General features: G+C 55.9%; 1 protein-coding gene across 1 annotated transcript in view; it reads right to left on the bottom strand.

The window, feature by feature from the left end:
• LOC116353670 (netrin receptor UNC5A-like) overlaps positions 1-24148 on the bottom strand; it is a 121486-nt gene that overhangs the window by 26568 nt on the left and 70770 nt on the right. Inside the window, exon 5 of the mRNA XM_031791331.1 lies at positions 683-770. Coding sequence (XP_031647191.1) covers positions 683-770 — 88 coding nt within the window. The remainder of the gene's footprint in view (positions 1-682; positions 771-24148) is intronic.

Genomic DNA, 24148 nt, shown 5'->3' with positions numbered 1-24148 from the left:
GACCAGTCAGTTAGTCACACAGCAGGGGACCTGCCAGTTAGTCACACAGCAGGGGACCACCCAGTTAGCCACACAGCAGGGGACCAGCCAGTTAGTCACACAGCAGGGGACCAGCCAGTTAGCCAAACAGCAGGGTTACAGCCACTTAGCCACACAGCAGGGGACCAGCCAGTTAGCCACACAGCAGGGAACCACCCAGTTAGCCACACAGCAGGGGACCAGCCAGTTAGCCACACAGCAGGGGACCAGCCAGTTAGCCACACAGCAGGGGACCAGCCAGTTAGCCACACAGCAGGGGACCAGCCAGTTAGCCACACAGCAGGGGACCAGCAGGTTAGTCACACAGCAGGGGACCAGCCAGTTAGTCACATAGCAGGGGACCAGCCAGTTAGTCACACAGCAGGGGACCAGCCAGTTAGTCACACAGCAGGGGACCTGCCAGTTAGTCACACAGCAGGGGACCACCCAGTTAGCCACACAGCAGGGGACCAGCCAGTTAGTCACATAGCAGGGGACCAGCCAGTTAGTCACACAGCAGGGGACCACCCAGTTAGCCACACAGCAGGGGACCAGCCAGTTAGCCACACAGCATTGGACCAGCCAGTTAGTCACACAGCAGGGGACCTGCCAGTTAGTCACACAGCAGGGGACCAGTCAGTGAGTCAGAGTTAAATAGCCCCACCTTAAATCTTCCTTCCTCTGAGCGGTGAGATATATCTCATAGATCTTTCCCCTGGGGATGGCCTCTGGAGGGATCAGCAGGCTGATGCCTAAACAACAACAACAGTAGAGAAGAAGAAGAATTAATCCTAACACAAATACCACCACAGAAGAAGACCGCACCTCAGTGGCATACAATTTGTGACAGCATACAGTACATGTATAGAGAGAGGAGAGAGAGGAGAGAGAGGAGAGAGAGGAGAGAGAGAGAGAGAGAGGAGAGAGAGAGAGAACAGGTAGTAAACAGTATAGGAAGTAAGAGAGAGGCGAGAGAGAGAGAGAGAGAGAGAGAGAGAGAGAGAGAGAGGAGAGAGAGAGAGAGAGAGAGGACAGGTAGTAAACAGTATAGGAAGTAAGAGAGAGGCGAGAGAGAGAGAGAGAGAGAGAGGAGAGAGAGAGAGAGAACAGGTAGTAAACAGTATAGGAAGTAAGAGAGTGGAGAGAGAGCGAGAGAGAGAGAGAGACAGAGAGAGAGAAAGAGAGAGAGAGAGAGAGAGAGACATAAGGAGAGAGAGAGAGAGGTTCATGAGCAGCATGTTTTTACCAAAAAGATAGATTTAGGGTTGTTTAAACCAGGACAGATACAGGATACGACCATCCACAACATAACATTCACTCCAAATCAAAACACCAAACCTACAACCTGATTTGAATAACACGAAATGGAAGGAGTTTTACAACCAAGGATTCTTACAGCCTAGAATTATCCAGCAAACTGTCTGACAAACCAGCAACAAGCAAAAGATGGAAAACAGAAACCCTAAGATATCATCCAACCTGGAACTGAGTAAGAAACGTTCAGTCTGAAGCTACTTTCCAAACCTAGAATGAAAAGAACATTACAATAATCTCCAGATACTTAATTAACTTCATGAAGAATAGAAAAGAAGTGTCTAACTTTGTCAAGAAGGAGAGAACGGGCCCGGATTCAACATTAATTGGCACTGAAGTACGAAGTGAGAGGTGTGAAGCGCCTAATAATGGCAGCAGAGGTCCTCCCCCACGCAAGCGGCCTCTTTGGAGAAACACACAGCCCAGCTAACCGAGGACCACACAGCCCAGCTAACAGAGGGCCACACAGCCCAGCTAACAGAGGAACACACAGCCCAGCTAACAGAGGACCGCACAGCCCAGCTAACAGAGGGCCACACAGCCCAGCTAACAGAGGAACACACAGCCCAGCTAACAGAAGGAGACACAGCCCAGCTAACAGAGGACTACACAGCCCAGCTAACAGAGGACCACACAGCCCAGCTAACAGAGGACCACACAGCCCAGCTAACAGAGGACTACACAGCCCAGATAACAGAGGACTACACAGCCCAGCTAACAGAGGACCACACAGCCCAGCTAACAGAGGACTACACAGCCCAGCTAACAGAGGACCACACAGCCCAGACAACACAGGAACACACAGCCCAGCTAACAGAGGAACACACAGTCCAGCTAACAGAGGACTACACAGCCCAGCTAACAGAGGAACACAGCCCAGCTAACAGAGGACCACACAGCCCAGCTAACAGAGGAACACACAGCCCAGCTAACAGAGGACCACACAGCCCAGCTAACAGAGGAACACAGCCCAGCTAACAGAGGACCACACAGCCCAGATAACAGAGGACTACACAGCCCAGCTAACAGAGGACTACACAGCCCAGCTAACAGAGGACTACACAGCCCAGCTAACAGAGGACTACACAGCCCAGCTAACAGAGGACTACACAGCCCAGCTAACAGAGGACTACACAGCCCAGCTAAGAGAGGACCACACAGCTCAGCTAACAGAGGACTACACAGCCCAGCTAACAGAGGAACACACAGCCCAGCTAACAGAGGACCACACAGCCCAGCTAACAGAGGACCACACAGCCCAGCTAACAGAGGAACACACAGCCCAGCTAACAGAGGACCACACAGCCCAGACAACACAGGACCACACAGCCCATATAACAGAGGAACACACAGCCCAGCTAACAGAGGACTACACAGCCCAGCTAACAGAGGACCACACAGCCCAGACAACACAGGAACACACAGCCCAGCTAACAGAGGAACACACAGCCCAGCTAACAGAGGGAGACACAGCCCAGCTAACAGAGGACCACACAGCCCAGCTAACAGAGGACCACACAGCCCAGCTAACAGAGGACCACACAGCCCAGCTAACAGAGGACCACACAGCCCAGCTAACAGAGGAACACACAGCCCAGCTAACAGAGGAACACACAGCCCAGCTAACAGAGGAACACACAGCCCAGCTAACAGAGGGAGACACAGCCCAGCTAACAGAGGACTACACAGCCCAGCTAACAGAGGAACACACAGCCCAGCTAACAGAGGAACACACAGCCAAGCTAACAGAGGACTACACAGCCCAGCTAACAGAGGGAGACACAGCCCAGCTAACAGAGGACCACACAGCCCAGCTAACAGAGGGAGACACAGCCCAGCTAACAGAGGACTACACAGCCCAGCTAACAGAGGACTACACAGCCCAGCTAAGAGAGGACCACACAGCCCAGCTAACAGAGGACCACACAGCCCAGCTAACAGAGGAACACACAGCCCAGCTAACAGAGGACCACACAGCCCAGACAACAGAGGGAGACACAGCCCAGCTAACAGAGGACCACACAGCCCAGCTAACAGAGGTCCACACAGCCCAGCTAACAGAGGACTACACAGCCCAGATAACAGAGGGCTACACAGCCCAGCTAACAGAGGACCACACAGCCCAGCTAACAGAGGACTACACAGCCCAGCTAACAGAGGACCACACAGCCCAGACAACACAGGAACACACAGCCCAGCTAACAGAGGGCTACACAGCCCAGCTAACAGAGGACCACACAGCCCAGCTAACAGAGGACTACACAGCCCAGCTAACAGAGGACCACACAGCCCAGCTAACAGAGGAACACACAGCCCAGCTAACAGAGGGAGACACAGCCCAGCTAACAGAGGAACACACAGCCCCAGCTAACAGAGGACCACACAGCCCAGACAACACAGGACCACACAGCCCAGATAACAGAGGAACACAGCCCAGCTAACAGAGGACTACACAGCCCAGCTAACAGAGGACTACACAGCCCAGCTAACAGAGGAACACACAGCCCAGCTAACAGAGACCACACAGCCCAGCTAACAGAGGAACACACAGCCCAGCTAACAGAGGAACATATAGCCCAGCTAACAGAGGGAACACAGCCCAGCTAACAGAGGACTACACAGCCCAGCTAACAGAGGACCACACAGCCCAGCTAACAGAGGGAGACACAGCCCAGCTAACAGAGGAACACACAGCCCAGCTAACAGAGGAAACACACAGCCCAGCTAACAGAGGACTACACAGCCCAGCTAACAGAGGACTACACAGCCCAGCTAACAGAGGACCACACAGCCCAGCTAACAGAGGACTACACAGCCCAGCTAACAGAGGACCACACAGCCCAGCTAACAGAGGACTACACAGCCCAGCTAACAGAGGACCACACAGCCCAGCTAACAGAGGACTACACAGCCCAGCTAACAGAGGACCACACAGCCCAGACAACACAGGAACACACAGCCCAGCTAACAGAGGAACCACACAGTCCAGCTAACAGAGGACCACACAGCCCAGCTAACAGAGGACCACACAGCCCAGCTAACAGAGGAACACACAGCCCAGCCTAACAGAGGAACACACAGCCCAGCTAACAGAGGGAGACACAGCCCAGCTAACAGAGGACTACACAGCCCAGCTAACAGAGGACCACACAGCCCAGCTAACAGAGGGAGACACAGCCCAGCTAACAGAGGACTACACAGCCCAGCTACAGAGGAACACACAGCCCAGCTAACAGAGGAACACACAGGCCCAGCTAACAGAGGAACACACAGCCAGCTAACAGAGGAGACACAGCCCAGTTAACAGAGGACCACACAGCCCAGCTAACAGAGGGATACACAGCCCAGCTAACAGAGGACTACACAGCCCAGCTAACAGAGGAACACACAGCCCAGCTAACAGAGGACTACACAGCCCAGCTAACAGAGGACCACACAGCCCAGCTAACAGAGGACTACACAGCCCAGCTAACAGAGGAACACACAGCCCAGCTAACAGAGGACTACACAGCCCAGCTAACAGAGGGAGACAAAGCCCAGCTAACAGAGGACCACACAGCCCCAGCTACAGAGGGAGACACAGCCCAGCTAACAGAGGACCACACAGCCCAGCTAACAGAGGACCACACAGCCCAGCTAAAAAGAGGACTACACAGCCCAGATAACAGAGGGCTACACAGCCCAGCTAACAGAGGACCACACAGCCCAGCTAACAGAGGACTACACAGCCCAGCTAACAGAGGACCACACAGCCCAGACAACACAGGAACACACAGACCAGCTAACAGAGGGCTTACACAGCCCAGCTAACAGAGGACCACACAGCCCAGCTAACAGAGGACTACACAGCCCAGCTAACAGAGGACCACACAGCCCAGCTAACAGAGGACCACACAGCCCAGCTAAAAGAGGACTACACAGCCCAGATAACAGAGGGCTACACAGCCCAGCTAACAGAGGACCACACAGCCCAGCTAACAGAGGACTACACAGCCCAGCTAACAGAGGACCACACAGCCCAGACAACACAGGAACACACAGACCAGCTAACAGAGGGCTACACAGCCCAGCTAACAGAGGACCACACAGCCCAGCTAACAGAGGACTACACACCCAGCTAACAGAGGACTACACAGCCCAGCTAACAGAGGAACAACACAGCCCAGCTAACAGAGGGAGACACACCCAGCTAACAGAGGACTACACAGCCCAGCTAACAGAGGAACACACAGCCCAGCTAACAGAGGACCACAACAGCCCAGCTAACAGAGGAGCACACAGGCCCAGCTAACAGAGGACCCCACAGCCCAGCTAACAGAGGAACACACAGCCCAGCTAAACAGAGGCCCACACAGCTAGCCAGCTAACAGAGGACTACACAGCCCAGCTAACAGAGGAACACACAGCCCAGCTAACAGAGGACCACACAGCTCAGCTACAGGGACCACACAGCCCAGCTAACAGAGAAACACACAGCCCAGCTAACAGAGGAACACACAGCCCAGCTAACAGAGGACCACACAGCCCAGCTAACAGAGGACCACACAACCCAGCTAACAGAGGACCACACAGCCCACTAACAGAGGACCAACGCCCAGCTAACAGAGGACCAACACAGCCAGCTAACAGAGACCACACAGCCACAGCTACAGAGGACCACACAGCACAGCTAACAGAGGAACACACAGCCCCAGCTAACAGAGGGAGACACAGCCCAAGCTAACAGAGGACCACACAGCCCAGCTAACAGAGGACCACACAGCCCAGCTAACAGAGGACCACACAACCCAGCTAACAGAGGGACCACACCCACAGCCCAGCATAACAGAGGTGACACACAGCCCAGCTAACAGAGGAACACACAGCCCAGCTAACAGAGGACTACACAGCCCAGCTAACAGAGGACCACACAGCCCAGCTAACAGAGGACTACACAGCCCAGCTAACAGAGGACCACACAGCCCAGCTAACAGAGGAACACACAGCCCAGCTAACAGAGGACACACAGCCCAGCTAACAGAGGAACACACAGCCCAGCTAACAGAGGACTACACAGCCCAGCTAACAGAGGACCACACAGCCCAGCTAACAGAGGACTACACAGCCCAGCTAACAGAGGACACACAGCCCAGCTAACAGAGGAACACACAGCCCAGCTAACAGAGGACTACACAGCCCAGCTAACAGAGGACCACACAGCCCAGCTAACAGAGGACCACACAGCCCAGCTAACAGAGGACTACACAGCCCAGCTAACAGAGGACTACACAGCCCAGCTAACAGAGGAACACACAGCCCAGCTAACAGAGGACTACACAGCCCAGCTAACAGAGGACTACACAGCCCAGCTAACAGAGGACCACACAGCCCAGCTAACAGAGGAACACACAGCCCAGCTAACAGAGGGAGACACAGCCCAGCTAACAGAGGAACACACAGCCCAGCTAACAAGGACTACACAGCCCAGCTAACAGAGGACCACACACGCCCAGCTAACAGAGGACCACACAGCCAGATAACAGAGGACTACACAGCCCAGCTAACAGAGGACTACACAGCCCAGCTAACAGAGGACTACACAGCCCAGCTAACAGAGGACTCCACAGCCCAGCTAAGAGAGGACCACACAGCTCAGGCGAACAGAGGACTACACAGCCCAGCTAACAGAGGACTACACAGCCCAGCTAACAGAGGAACACACAGCCCAGCTAACAGAGGACCACACAGCCCAGCTAACAGAGGACCACACAGCCCAGCTAACAGAGGAACACACAGCCCAGCTAACAGAGGAACACACAGCCCAGCTAACAGAGGACCACACAGCCCAGCTAACAGAGGACCACACAGCCCAGCTACAGAGGAACACACAGCCCAGCTAACAGAGGAACACAGCCCAGCTAACAGAGGAACACACAGCCCAGCTAACAGAGGACCACACAGCCCAGCTAACAGAGGACCACACAGCCCAGCTAACAGAGGACTACACAGCCCAGCTAACAGAGGACTACACAGCCCAGCTAACAGAGGAACACACAGCCCAGCTAACAGAGGACCACACAGCCCAGCTAACAGAGGACCACACAGCCCAGCTAACAGAGGACCACACAGCCCAGCTAACAGAGGACCACACAGCCCAGCTAACAGAGGACACACAGCCCAGCTAACAGAGGACCACACAGCCCAGCTAACAGAGGACCACACAGCCCAGCTAACAGAGGACCACACAGCCCAGCTAACAGAGGACCACACAGCCCAGCTAACAGAGGACCACACAGCCCAGCTAACAGAGGACTACACAGCCCAGCTAACAGAGGACTACACAGCCCAGCTAACAGAGGACTACACAGCCCAGCTAACAGAGGACACACAGCCCAGCTAACAGAGGACCACACAGCCCAGCTAACAGAGGACCACACAGCCCAGCTAACAGAGGACTACACAGCCCAGCTAACAGAGGGACACACAGCCCAGCTAACAGAGGACCACACAGCCCAGCTAACAGAGGACTACACAGCCCAGCTAACAGAGGACCACACAGCCCAGCTAACAGAGGAACACACAGCCCAGCTAACAGAGGACTACACAGCCCAGCTAACAGAGGACCACACAGCCCAGCTAACAGAGGACCACACAGCCCAGCTAACAGAGGACCACACAGCCCAGCTAACAGAGGAACACACAGCCCAGCTAACAGAGGACCACACAGCCCAGCTAACAGAGGAACACACAGCCCAGCTAACAGAGGACCACACAGCCCAGCTAACAGAGGACCACACAGCCCAGCTAACAGAGGAACACAGCCCAGCTAACAGAGGACACACAGCCCAGCTAACAGAGGACTACACAGCCCAGCTAACAGAGGAACACACAGCCCAGCTAACAGAGGACCACACAGCCCAGCTAACAGAGGAACACACAGCCCAGCTAACAGAGGAACACACAGCCCAGCTAACAGAGGGACACACAGCCCAGCTAACAGAGGACTACACAGCCCAGCTAACAGAGGACCACACAGCCCAGCTAACAGAGGACCACACAGCCCAGCTAACAGAGGACTACACAGCCCAGCTAACAGAGGAACACACAGCCCAGCTAACAGAGGACTACACAGCCCAGCTAACAGAGGACTACACAGCCCAGCTAACAGAGGACCACACAGCCCAGCTAACAGAGGACTACACAGCCCAGCTAACAGAGGACCACACAGCCCAGCTAACAGAGGACTACACAGCCCAGCTAACAGAGGACCACACAGCCCAGCAACAGAGGAACACACAGCCCAGCTAACAGAGGAACACACAGCCCAGCTAACAGAGGACTACACAGCCCAGCTAACAGAGGAACACACAGCCCAGCTAACAGAGGACCACACAGCCCAGCTAACAGAGGAACACAGCCCAGCTAACAGAGGACCACACAGCCCAGCTAACAGAGGAACACACAGCCCAGCTAACAGAGGACCACACAGCCCAGCTAACAGAGGACTACACAGCCCAGCTAACAGAGGACCACACAGCCCAGACAACACAGGACCACACAGCCCAGCTAACAGAGGAACACACAGCCCAGCTAACAGAGGACTACACAGCCCAGCTAACAGAGGACCACACAGCCCAGCTAACAGAGGAACACACAGCCCAGCTAACAGAGGAACACACAGCCCAGCTAACAGAGGAGACACAGCCCAGCTAACAGAGGACCACACAGCCCAGCTAACAGAGGACCACACAGCCCAGCTAACAGAGGACCACACAGCCCAGCTAACAGAGGACCACACAGCCCAGCTAACAGAGGAACACACAGCCCAGCTAACAGAGGAACACACAGCCCAGCTAACAGAGGGAGACACAGCCCAGCTAACAGAGGACACACAGCCCAGCTAACAGAGGACCACACAGCCCAGCTAACAGAGGGAGACACAGCCCAGCTAACAGAGGACTACACAGCCCAGCTAACAGAGGAACACACAGCCCAGCTAACAGAGGAACACACAGCCCAGCTAACAGAGGAACACACAGCCCAGCTAACAGAGGGAGACACAGCCCAGCTAACAGAGGACCACACAGCCCAGCTAACAGAGGGAGACACAGCCCAGCTAACAGAGGACTACACAGCCCAGCTAACAGAGGAACACACAGCCCAGCTAACAGAGGACTACACAGCCCAGCTAACAGAGGAACACACAGCCCAGCTAACAGAGGACTACACAGCCCAGCTAACAGAGGAACACACAGCCCAGCTAACAGAGGACTACACAGCCCAGCTAACAGAGGACCACACAGCCCAGCTAACAGAGGACCACACAGCCCAGCTAACAGAGGGAGACACAGCCCAGCTAACAGAGGACCACACAGCCCAGCTAACAGAGGACCACACAGCCCAGCTAACAGAGGACTACACAGCCCAGCTAACAGAGGACTACACAGCCCAGCTAACAGAGGGCCACACAGCCCAGATAACAGAGGAACACACAGCCCAGCTAACAGAGGACCACACAGCCCAGCTAACAGGGGACCACACAGCCCAGCTAACAGAGGACCACACAGCCCAGCTAACAGAGGACCACACAGCCCAGCTAACAGAGGACCACACAGCCCAGCTAACAGAGGACTACACAGCCCAGCTAACAGAGGACTACACAGCCCAGCTAACAGAGGACTACACAGCCCAGCTAACAGAGCGAGACACAGCCCAGCTAACAGAGGACCACACAGCCCAGCTAACAGAGGACCACACAGCCCAGCTAACAGAGGACTACACAGCCCAGATAACAGAGGGCTACACAGCCCAGCTAACAGAGGACCACACAGCCCAGCTAACAGAGGACTACACAGCCCAGCTAACAGAGGACCACACAGCCCAGCAACAGAGGAACACACAGCCCAGCTAACAGAGGGCTACACAGCCCAGCTAACAGAGGACCACACAGCCCAGCTAACAGAGGACTACACAGCCCAGCTAACAGAGGACCACACAGCCCAGCTAACAGAGGAACACACAGCCCAGCTAACAGAGGGAGACACAGCCCAGCTAACAGAGGAACACACAGCCCAGCTAACAGAGGACCACACAGCCCAGACAACACAGGACCACACAGCCCAGCTAACAGAGGAACACAGCCCAGCTAACAGAGGACTACACAGCCCAGCTAACAGAGGACTACACAGCCCAGCTAACAGAGGAACACACAGCCCAGCTAACAGAGGACCACACAGCCCAGCTAACAGAGGAACACACAGCCCAGCTAACAGAGGAACACACAGCCCAGCTAACAGAGGGAGACACAGCCCAGCTAACAGAGGACTACACAGCCCAGCTAACAGAGGACCACACAGCCCAGCTAACAGAGGGAGACACAGCCCAGCTAACAGAGGACTGCACAGCCCAGCTAACAGAGGAACACACAGCCCAGCTAACAGAGGACTACACAGCCCAGCTAACAGAGGACTACACAGCCCAGCTAACAGAGGACCACACAGCCCAGCTAACAGAGGACTACACAGCCCAGCTAACAGAGGACCACACAGCCCAGCTAACAGAGGACTACACAGCCCAGCTAACAGAGGACCACACAGCCCAGACAACACAGGAACACACAGCCCAGCTAACAGAGGAACACACAGCCCAGCTAACAGAGGACTACACAGCCCAGCTAACAGAGGAACACACAGCCCAGCTAACAGAGGACCACACAGCCCAGCTAACAGAGGAACACAGCCCAGCTAACAGAGGACCACACAGCCCAGCTAACAGAGGAACACACAGCCCAGCTAACAGAGGACCACACAGCTCAGCTAACAGAGGACTACACAGCCCAGCTAACAGAGGACCACACAGCCCAGCAACAGAGGACCACACAGCCCAGCTAACAGAGGAACACACAGCCCAGCTAACAGAGGACTACACAGCCCAGCTAACAGAGGACCACACAGCCCAGACAACAGAGGAACACACAGCCCAGCTAACAGAGGAACACACAGCCCAGCTAACAGAGGGAGACACAGCCCAGCTAACAGAGGACCACACAGCCCAGCTAACAGAGGACCACACAGCCCAGCTAACAGAGGACCACACAGCCCAGCTAACAGAGGACCACACAGCCCAGCTAACAGAGGAACACACAGCCCAGCTAACAGAGGAACACACAGCCCAGCTAACAGAGGGAGACACAGCCCAGCTAACAGAGGACTACACAGCCCAGCTAACAGAGGACCACACAGCCCAGCTAACAGAGGGAGACACAGCCCAGCTAACAGAGGACTACACAGCCCAGCTAACAGAGGAACACACAGCCCAGCTAACAGAGGAACACACAGCCCAGCTAACAGAGGAACACACAGCCCAGCTAACAGAGGGAGACACAGCCCAGCTAACAGAGGACCACACAGCCCAGCTAACAGAGGGAGACACAGCCCAGCTAACAGAGGACTACACAGCCCAGCTAACAGAGGAACACACAGCCCAGCTAACAGAGGACTACACAGCCCAGCTAACAGAGGAACACACAGCCCAGCTAACAGAGGACTACACAGCCCAGCTAACAGAGGAACACACAGCCCAGCTAACAGAGGACTACACAGCCCAGCTAACAGAGGGAGACACAGCCCAGCTAACAGAGGACCACACAGCCCAGCTAACAGAGGGAGACACAGCCCAGCTAACAGAGGACCACACAGCCCAGCTAACAGAGGACCACACAGCCCAGCTAACAGAGGACTACACAGCCCAGATAACAGAGGGCTACACAGCCCAGCTAACAGAGGCCACACAGCCCAGCTAACAGAGGACTACACAGCCCAGCTAACAGAGGACCACACAGCCCAGCTAACAGAGGAACACACAGCCCAGCTAACAGAGGGAGACACAGCCCAGCTAACAGAGGAACACACAGCCCAGCTAACAGAGGACCACACAGCCCAGCAACAGAGGACCACACAGCCCAGCTAACAGAGGAACACAGCCCAGCTAACAGAGGACTACACAGCCCAGCTAACAGAGGACTACACAGCCCAGCTAACAGAGGAACACACAGCCCAGCTAACAGAGGACCACACAGCCCAGCTAACAGAGGAACACACAGCCCAGCTAACAGAGGAACACACAGCCCAGCTAACAGAGGAGACACAGCCCAGCTAACAGAGGACTACACAGCCCAGCTAACAGAGGACCACACAGCCCAGCTAACAGAGGGAGACACAGCCCAGCTAACAGAGGACTACACAGCCCAGCTAACAGAGGAACACACAGCCCAGCTAACAGAGGACTACACAGCCCAGCTAACAGAGGACTACACAGCCCAGCTAACAGAGGACCACACAGCCCAGCTAACAGAGGACTACACAGCCCAGCTAACAGAGGACCACACAGCCCAGCTAACAGAGGACTACACAGCCCAGCTAACAGAGGACCACACAGCCCAGCAACAGAGGAACACACAGCCCAGCTAACAGAGGAACACACAGCCCAGCTAACAGAGGACTACACAGCCCAGCTAACAGAGGAACACACAGCCCAGCTAACAGAGGACCACACAGCCCAGCTAACAGAGGAGCACACAGGCCAGCTAACAGAGGACCACACAGCCCAGCTAACAGAGGAACACACAGCCCAGCTAACAGAGGACCACACAGCCCAGCTAACAGAGGACTACACAGCCCAGCTAACAGAGGAACACACAGCCCAGCTAACAGAGGACCACACAGCTCAGCTACAGAGGACCACACAGCCCAGCTAACAGAGAAACACACAGCCCAGCTAACAGAGGACCACACAGCCCAGCTAACAGAGGACCACACAGCCCAGCTAACAGAGGACCACACAGCCCAGCTAACAGAGGACCACACAGCCCAGCTAACAGAGGACCACACAGCCCAGCTAACAGAGGACCACACAGCCCAGCTAACAGAGGACCACACAGCCCAGCTAACAGAGGAACACACAGCCCAGCTAACAGAGGGAGACACAGCCCAGCTAACAGAGGACCACACAGCCCAGCTAACAGAGGACCACACAGCCCAGCTAACAGAGGACCACACAGCCCAGCTAACAGAGGACCACACAGCCCAGCTAACAGAGGAACACACAGCCCAGCTAACAGAGGGAGACACAGCCCAGCTAACAGAGGAACACACAGCCCAGATAACAGAGGACTACACAGCCCAGCTAACAGAGGACCACACAGCCCAGCTAACAGAGGACTACACAGCCCAGCTAACAGAGGACCACACAGCCCAGCTAACAGAGGAACACACAGCCCAGCTAACAGAGGAACACACAGCCCAGCTAACAGAGGACTACACAGCCCAGCTAACAGAGGACCACACAGCCCAGCTAACAGAGGACCACACAGCCCAGCTAACAGAGGACTACACAGCCCAGCTAACAGAGGACTACACAGCCCAGCTAACAGAGGACTACACAGCCCAGCTAACAGAGGACTACACAGCCCAGCTAACAGAGGACTACACAGCCCAGCTAACAGAGGACTACACAGCCCAGCTAACAGAGGACTCCACAGCCCAGCTAAGAGAGGACCACACAGCCCAGCGAACAGAGGACTACACAGCCCAGCTAACAGAGGACTACACAGCCCAGCTAACAGAGGAACACACAGCCCAGCTAACAGAGGACCACACAGCCCAGCTAACAGAGGACCACACAGCCCAGCTAACAGAGGAACACACAGCCCAGCTAACAGAGGAACACACAGCCCAGCTAACAGAGGACCACACAGCCCAGCTAACAGAGGACCACACAGCCCAGCTAACAGAGGACTACACAGCCCAGCTAACAGAGGACTACACAGCCCAGCTAACAGAGGACTACACAGCCCAGCTAACAGAGGACTACACAGCCCAGCTAACAGAGGACTCCACCCACAGCCCAGCTAAGAGAGGACCACACAGCCCAGCTAACAGAGGACTACACAGCCCAGCTAACAGAGGAACACACAGCCCAGCTAACAGAGGACCACACAGCCCAGCTAACAGAGGACCACACAGCCCAGCTAACAGAGGAACACACAGCCCAGCTAACAGAGGAACACACAGCCCAGCTAACAGAGGGAGACACAGCCCAGCTAACAGAGGACTACACAGCCCAGCTAACAGAGGACCACACAGCCCAGCTAACAGAGGGAGACACAGCCCAGCTAACAGAGGACTACACAGCCCAGCTAACAGAGGAACACACAGCCCAGCTAACAGAGGACTACACAGCCCAGCTAACAGAGGACTACACAGCCCAGCTAACAGAGGACCACACAGCCCAGCTAACAGAGGACTACACAGCCCAGCTAACAGAGGAACACACAGCCCAGCTAACAGAGGACCACACAGCCCAGCTAACAGAGGAACACACAGCCCAGCTAACAGAGGACCACACAGCCCAGCTAACAGAGGACACACAGCCCAGCTAACAGAGGACCACACAGCCCAGCTAACAGAGGACACACAGCCCAGCTAACAGAGGACACACAGCCCAGCTAACAGAGGACCACACAGCCCAGCTAACAGAGGACCACACAGCCCAGCTAACAGAGGACCACACAGCCCAGCTAACAGAGGACCACACAGCCCAGCTAACAGAGGACCACACAGCCCAGCTAACAGAGGACCACACAGCCCAGCTAACAGAGGACCACACAGCCCAGCTAACAGAGGACCACACAGCCCAGCTAACAGAGGACCACACAGCCCAGCTAACAGAGGACCACACAGCCCAGCTAACAGAGGACCACACAGCCCAGCTAACAGAGGACCACACAGCCCAGCTAACAGAGGACCACACAGCCCAGCTAACAGAGGACCACACAGCCCAGCTAACAGAGGACCACACAGCCCAGCTAACAGAGGACCACACAGCCCAGCTAACAGAGGACACACAGCCCAGCTAACAGAGGACCACACAGCCCAGCTAACAGAGGACCACACAGCCCAGCTAACAGAGGAACACACAGCCCAGCTAACAGAGGAACACACAGCCCAGCTAACAGAGGACTACACAGCCCAGCTAACAGAGGACCACACAGCCCAGCTAACAGAGGACCACACAGCCCAGCTAACAGAGGACACACAGCCCAGCTAACAGAGGACTACACAGCCCAGCTAACAGAGGAACACACAGCCCAGCTAACAGAGGACCACACAGCCCAGCTAACAGAGGACACACAGCCCAGCTAACAGAGGACACACAGCCCAGCTAACAGAGGACACACAGCCCAGCTAACAGAGGACCACACAGCCCAGCTAACAGAGGACCACACAGCCCAGCTAACAGAGGACCACACAGCCCAGCTAACAGAGGACCACACAGCCCAGCTAACAGAGGACCACACAGCCCAGCTAACAGAGGAACACACAGCCCAGCTAACAGAGGACACACAGCCCAGCTAACAGAGGACACACAGCCCAGCTAACAGAGGACCACACAGCCCAGCTAACAGAGGACCACACAGCCCAGCTAACAGAGGACTACACAGCCCAGCTAACAGAGGACCACACAGCCCAGCTAACAGAGGACTACACAGCCCAGCTAACAGAGGACACACAGCCCAGCTAACAGAGGACACACAGCCCAGCTAACAGAGGACCACACAGCCCAGCTAACAGAGGACCACACAGCCCAGCTAACAGAGGACACACAGCCCAGCTAACAGAGGACCACACAGCCCAGCTAACAGAGGACCACACAGCCCAGCTAACAGAGGACCACACAGCCCAGCTAACAGAGGAACACACAGCCCAGCTAACAGAGGACACACAGCCCAGCTAACAGAGGACCACACAGCCCAGCTAACAGAGGACACACAGCCCAGCTAACAGAGGAACACACAGCCCAGCTAACAGAGGACCACACAGCCCAGCTAACAGAGGACCACACAGCCCAGCTAACAGAGGACCACACAGCCCAGCTAACAGAGGACCACACAGCCCAGCTAACAGAGGACCACACAGCCCAGCTAACAGAGGACCACACAGCCCAGCTAACAGAGGACACAGCCCAGCTAACAGAGGAACACACAGCCCAGCTAACAGAGGACCACACAGCCCAGCTAACAGAGGACCACACAGCCCAGCTAACAGAGGACCACACAGCCCAGCTAACAGAGGACCACACAGCCCAGCTAACAGAGGACCACACAGCCCAGCTAACAGAGGACCACACAGCCCAGCTAACAGAGGAACACACAGCCCAGCTAACAGAGGACCACACAGCCCAGCTAACAGAGGACACACAGCCCAGCTAACAGAGGACCACACAGCCCAGCTAACAGAGGACCACACAGCCCAGCTAACAGAGGACCACACAGCCCAGCTAACAGAGGACCACACAGCCCAGCTAACAGAGGACCACACAGCCCAGCTAACAGAGGACCACACAGCCCAGCTAACAGAGGACCACACAGCCCAGCTAACAGAGGAACACAGCCCAGCTAACAGAGGACCACACAGCCCAGCTAACAGAGGAACACACAGCCCAGCTAACAGAGGACCACACAGCCCAGCTAACAGAGGACCACACAGCCCAGCTAACAGAGGACACACAGCCCAGCTAACAGAGGAACACACAGCCCAGCTAACAGAGGACCACACAGCCCAGCTAACAGAGGACACACAGCCCAGCTAACAGAGGACCACACAGCCCAGCTAACAGAGGACCACACAGCCCAGCTAACAGAGGACCACACAGCCCAGCTAACAGAGGACCACACAGCCCAGCTAACAGAGGAACACACAGCCCAGCTAACAGAGGACACACAGCCCAGCTAACAGAGGACCACACAGCCCAGCTAACAGAGGACCACACAGCCCAGCTAACAGAGGACCACACAGCCCAGCTAACAGAGGACCACACAGCCCAGCTAACAGAGGAACACACAGCCCAGCTAACAGAGGAACACACAGCCCAGCTAACAGAGGACCACACAGCCCAGCTAACAGAGGACTACACAGCCCAGCTAACAGAGGACCACACAGCCCAGCTAACAGAGGACCACACAGCCCAGCTAACAGAGGACTACACAGCCCAGCTAACAGAGGACACACAGCCCAGCTAACAGAGGACCACACAGCCCAGCTAACAGAGGACTACACAGCCCAGCTAACAGAGGACCACACAGCCCAGCTAACAGAGGACCACACAGCCCAGCTAACAGAGGACTACACAGCCCAGCTAACAGAGGACCACACAGCCCAGCTAACAGAGGACCACACAGCCCAGCTAACAGAGGACCACACAGCCCAGCTAACAGAGGACCACACAGCCCAGCTAACAGAGGAACACACAGCCCAGCTAACAGAGGACCACACAGCCCAGCTAACAGAGGAACACAGCCCAGCTAACAGAGGACCACACAGCCCAGCTAACAGAGGACCACACAGCCCAGCTAACAGAGGACCACACAGCCCAGCTAACAGAGGACCACACAGCCCAGCTAACAGAGGACACACAGCCCAGCTAACAGAGGACCACACAGCCCAGCTAACAGAGGACCACACAGCCCAGCTAACAGAGGACCACACAGCCCAGCTAACAGAGGACCACACAGCCCAGCTAACAGAGGACCACACAGCCCAGCTAACAGAGGACCACACAGCCCAGCTAACAGAGGACCACACAGCCCAGCTAACAGAGGACCACACAGCCCAGCTAACAGAGGACCACACAGCCCAGCTAACAGAGGACACACAGCCCAGCTAACAGAGGACCACACAGCCCAGCTAACAGAGGAACACACAGCCCAGCTAACAGAGGACACACAGCCCAGCTAACAGAGGACCACACAGCCCAGCTAACAGAGGACCACACAGCCCAGCTAACAGAGGACCACACAGCCCAGCTAACAGAGGACACACAGCCCAGCTAACAGAGGACCACACAGCCCAGCTAACAGAGGACCACACAGCCCAGCTAACAGAGGACACACAGCCCAGCTAACAGAGGACACACAGCCCAGCTAACAGAGGAACACACAGCCCAGCTAACAGAGGACCACACAGCCCAGCTAACAGAGGACACACAGCCCAGCTAACAGAGGACCACACAGCCCAGCTAACAGAGGACCACACAGCCCAGCTAACAGAGGACACACAGCCCAGCTAACAGAGGACACACAGCCCAGCTAACAGAGGACCACACAGCCCAGCTAACAGAGGACCACACAGCCCAGCTAACAGAGGACCACACAGCCCAGCTAACAGAGGAACACACAGCCCAGCTAACAGAGGACCACACAGCCCAGCTAACAGAGGACACACAGCCCAGCTAACAGAGGACCACACAGCCCAGCTAACAGAGGAACACACAGCCCAGCTAACAGAGGACCACACAGCCCAGCTAACAGAGGACCACACAGCCCAGCTAACAGAGGACCACACAGCCCAGCTAACAGAGGACCACACAGCCCAGCTAACAGAGGACTACACAGCCCAGCTAACAGAGGACACACAGCCCAGCTAACAGAGGACCACACAGCCCAGCTAACAGAGGACCACACAGCCCAGCTAACAGAGGACTACACAGCCCAGCTAACAGAGGACCACACAGCCCAGCTAACAGAGGAACACACAGCCCAGCTAACAGAGGACCACACAGCCCAGCTAACAGAGGACACACAGCCCAGCTAACAGAGGACACACAGCCCAGCTAACAGAGGACACACAGCCCAGCTAACAGAGGACACACAGCCCAGCTAACAGAGGAACACACAGCCCAGCTAACAGAGGACCACACAGCCCAGCTAACAGAGGACACACAGCCCAGCTAACAGAGGACTACACAGCCCAGCTAACAGAGGAACACACAGCCCAGCTAACAGAGGACCACACAGCCCAGCTAACAGAGGACTACACAGCCCAGCTAACAGAGGACTACACAGCCCAGCTAACAGAGGACCACACAGCCCAGCTAACAGAGGACACACAGCCCAGCTAACAGAGGACACACAGCCCAGCTAACAGAGGACCACACAGCCCAGCTAACAGAGGACCACACAGCCCAGCTAACAGAGGACCACACAGCCCAGCTAACAGAGGAACACACAGCCCAGCTAACAGAGGACCACACAGCCCAGCTAACAGAGGAACACAGCCCAGCTAACAGAGGACCACACAGCCCAGCTAACAGAGGACCACACAGCCCAGCTAACAGAGGACCACACAGCCCAGCTAACAGAGGACCACACAGCCCAGCTAACAGAGGACACACAGCCCAGCTAACAGAGGACACACAGCCCAGCTAACAGAGGACCACACAGCCCAGCTAACAGAGGACCACACAGCCCAGCTAACAGAGGACCACACAGCCCAGCTAACAGAGGACCACACAGCCCAGCTAACAGAGGACCACACAGCCCAGCTAACAGAGGACCACACAGCCCAGCTAACAGAGGAACACACAGCCCAGCTAACAGAGGACCACACAGCCCAGCTAACAGAGGACCACACAGCCCAGCTAACAGAGGACCACACAGCCCAGCTAACAGAGGACCACACAGCCCAGCTAACAGAGGACCACACAGCCCAGCTAACAGAGGACCACACAGCCCAGCTAACAGAGGAACACACAGCCCAGCTAACAGAGGACCACACAGCCCAGCTAACAGAGGACCACACAGCCCAGCTAACAGAGGACCACACAGCCCAGCTAACAGAGGACCACACAGCCCAGCTAACAGAGGACCACACAGCCCAGCTAACAGAGGACCACACAGCCCAGCTAACAGAGGACACACAGCCCAGCTAACAGAGGACACACAGCCCAGCTAACAGAGGACCACACAGCCCAGCTAACAGAGGACCACACAGCCCAGCTAACAGAGGACCACACAGCCCAGCTAACAGAGGAACACACAGCCCAGCTAACAGAGGACACACAGCCCAGCTAACAGAGGACCACACAGCCCAGCTAACAGAGGACCACACAGCCCAGCTAACAGAGGACACACAGCCCAGCTAACAGAGGACCACACAGCCCAGCTAACAGAGGACCACACAGCCCAGCTAACAGAGGACCACACAGCCCAGCTAACAGAGGAACACACAGCCCAGCTAACAGAGGACCACACAGCCCAGCTAACAGAGGACCACACAGCCCAGCTAACAGAGGACCACACAGCCCAGCTAACAGAGGAACACACAGCCCAGCTAACAGAGGACCACACAGCCCAGCTAACAGAGGACCACACAGCCCAGCTAACAGAGGACCACACAGCCCAGCTAACAGAGGACCACACAGCCCAGCTAACAGAGGAACACACAGCCCAGCTAACAGAGGACACACAGCCCAGCTAACAGAGGACCACACAGCCCAGCTAACAGAGGAACACACAGCCCAGCTAACAGAGGACCACACAGCCCAGCTAACAGAGGACACACAGCCCAGCTAACAGAGGAACACACAGCCCAGCTAACAGAGGACACACAGCCCAGCTAACAGAGGACTACACAGCCCAGCTAACAGAGGACACACAGCCCAGCTAACAGAGGACCACACAGCCCAGCTAACAGAGGACCACACAGCCCAGCTAACAGAGGACTACACAGCCCAGCTAACAGAGGACCACACAGCCCAGCTAACAGAGGAACACACAGCCCAGCTAACAGAGGAACACACAGCCCAGCTAACAGAGGACTACACAGCCCAGCTAACAGAGGAACACACAGCCCAGCTAACAGAGGACCACACAGCCCAGCTAACAGAGGAACACACAGCCCAGCTAACAGAGGACCACACAGCCCAGCTAACAGAGGAACACACAGCCCAGCTAACAGAGGACCACACAGCCCAGCTAACAGAGGACACACAGCCCAGCTAACAGAGGACCACACAGCCCAGCTAACAGAGGACCACACAGCCCAGCTAACAGAGGACACACAGCCCAGCTAACAGAGGACTACACAGCCCAGCTAACAGAGGACCACACAGCCCAGCTAACAGAGGACCACACAGCCCAGCTAACAGAGGAACACACAGCCCAGCTAACAGAGGACCACACAGCCCAGCTAACAGAGGACCACACAGCCCAGCTAACAGAGGACCACACAGCCCAGCTAACAGAGGACCACACAGCCCAGCTAACAGAGGACCACACAGCCCAGCTAACAGAGGACCACACAGCCCAGCTAACAGAGGAACACACAGCCCAGCTAACAGAGGACTACACAGCCCAGCTAACAGAGGACCACACAGCCCAGCTAACAGAGGACACACAGCCCAGCTAACAGAGGAACACACAGCCCAGCTAACAGAGGAACACACAGCCAGCTAACAGAGGACCACACAGCCCAGCTAACAGAGGACCACACCAGCCCAGCTAACAGAGGAACACACAGCCCAGCTAACAGAGGAACACACAGCCCAGCTAACAGAGGACCACACAGCCCAGCTAACAGAGGAACACACAGCCCAGCTAACAGAGGAGACACAGCCCAGCTAACAGAGGACTACACAGCCCAGCTAACAGAGGACCACACAGCCCAGCTAACAGAGGACCACACAGCCCAGCTAACAGAGGACTACACAGAGCCCAGCTAACAGAGGACACACAGCCCAGCTAACAGAGGACCACACAGCCCAGCTAACAGAGGACTACACAGCCCAGCTAACAGAGGACCACACAGCCCAGCACAACAGAGGAACCCACAGCCCAGCTAACAGAGGAACCACAGCCCAGCTAACAGAGGACTACACAGCCCAGCTAACAGAGGAAACACAGCCCAGCTAACAGAGGACCACACAGCCCAGCTAACAGAGGAACACACAGCCCAGCTAACAGAGGAACACACAGCCCAGCTAACAGAGGACCACAGCCCAGCTAACAGAGGACCACACAGCCAGCTAACAGAGGACCACACAGCCCAGCTAACAGAGGCTACACAGCCCAGCTAACAGAGGACACACAGCCCAGCTAACAGAGGACTACACAGCCCAGCTAACAGAGGACCACACAGCCCAGCTAACAGAGGACTACACAGCCCAGCTAACAGAGGACACACAGCCAGCTAACAGAGGACTACACAGCCCAGCTAACAGAGGACCACACAGCCCAGCTAACAGAGGACCACACAGCCCAGCTAACAGGGAACACACAGCCCAGCTAACAGAGGAACACACAGCCCAGCTAACAGAGGACCACACAGCCCAGCTAACAGAGGGACCACACAGCCCAGCTAACAGAGGAACACACAGCCCAGCTACAGACCAGCAGGGACTACACAAGCCCAGCTAACAGAGGACCACACAGCCCAGCAACACAGGAACACACAGCCCAGCTAACAGAGGACCACACAGCCAGCTAACAGAGGGACACACAGCCCAGCTAACAGAGGACACACAGCCCAGCTAACAGAGGACCACACAGCCCAGCTAACAGAGGACCACACAGCCCAGCTAACAGAGGACCACACAGCCCAGCTAACAGAGGAACACACAGCCCAGCTAACAGAGGAAAACACAGCCCAGCTAACAGAGGAACACACAGCCCAGCTAACAGAGGGAGACACAGCCCAGCTAACAGAGGACCACACAGCCCAGCTAACAGAGGAACACACAGCCACCCCCCCGCTAACAGAGGAACACACAGCCCAGCTAACAGAGGACCACACAGCCCAGCTAACAGAGGAGACACAGCCCAGCTAACAGAGGACACACAGCCCAGCTAACAGAGGGAGACACAGCCCAGCTAACAGAGGAACACACAGCCCAGCTAACAGAGGACTACACAGCCAGCTAACAGAGGACACACAGCCCAGCTAACAGAGGACCACACAGCCCAGCTAACAGAGGAACACACACAGCCCAGCTAACAGAGGAACACAAACCCACCAGACTAACAGAGGACACACAGCCCAGCTAACAGAGGAACAACAGCCCAGCTAACAGAGGGACCACACAGCCCAGCTAACAGAGGACTACACAGCCCAGCTAACAGAGGGACTACACAGCCACCAGCTAACAGAGGACCCCAGCACCAGCCCAGCTAACAGAGGCTACACAGCCCAGCTAAAGAGGACACACAGCCCAGCCAGAGGAACACACCCAGGCCAAACAGAGGACCACAGCCCAGCTAACAGAGGACTACACAGCCCAGCTAACAGAGGACCACACAGCCCAGCTAACAGAGGACTACACAGCCCAGCTAACAGAGGACCACAAAGAAGCCCAGCTAACAGAGGAACACAGCCAGCTAACAGAACTACACACGCTAACAGAGGGACACACAGCCCAGCTACAGAGAGGAACACACAGCCCAGCTAACAGAGGACCACACAGCCCAGACAAACACAGGAACCACACAGCCCAGCTAACAGAGGAACACAAGCCCAGCTAACAGAGGACCACACAGCCCAGCTAACAGAGGATACACAGCCCAGCTAACAGAGGAACACACAGCCCAGCTAACAGAGGACCACACAGCCCAGCTAACAGAGGAACACACAGCCCAGCTAACAGAGGAAACACAGCCCAGCTAACAGAGGGAGACACACAGCCCAGCTAACAGAGGACTACACAGCCCAGCTAACAGAGGACCACACAGCCCAGCTAACAGAGGAGGCAGACAACACCGCAGGCCCAGCTAACAGAGGAACACACAGCCCAGCTAACAGAGGAACACACAGCCCAGCTAACAGAGGACTACACAGCCCAACAGAGGACTAACAAGGACCAGCAGCCCCTCACACAGCCCCAGCTAACAGAGGACACACAGCCCAGCTAACAGAGGACTACACAGCCCAGCTAACAGAGGACCACACAGCCCAGCTAACAGAGGACTACACAGCCCAGCTAACAGAGGACCACAAGCCCAGCTAACAGA

The sequence above is a fragment of the Oncorhynchus kisutch genome, linkage group LG15 (assembly GCF_002021735.2).
Source record: "Oncorhynchus kisutch isolate 150728-3 linkage group LG15, Okis_V2, whole genome shotgun sequence".
In the NCBI taxonomy this organism is placed as follows: Eukaryota; Metazoa; Chordata; class Actinopteri; order Salmoniformes; family Salmonidae; genus Oncorhynchus; species Oncorhynchus kisutch.
This window is presented reverse-complemented; position numbering and strand designations above follow the sequence as displayed.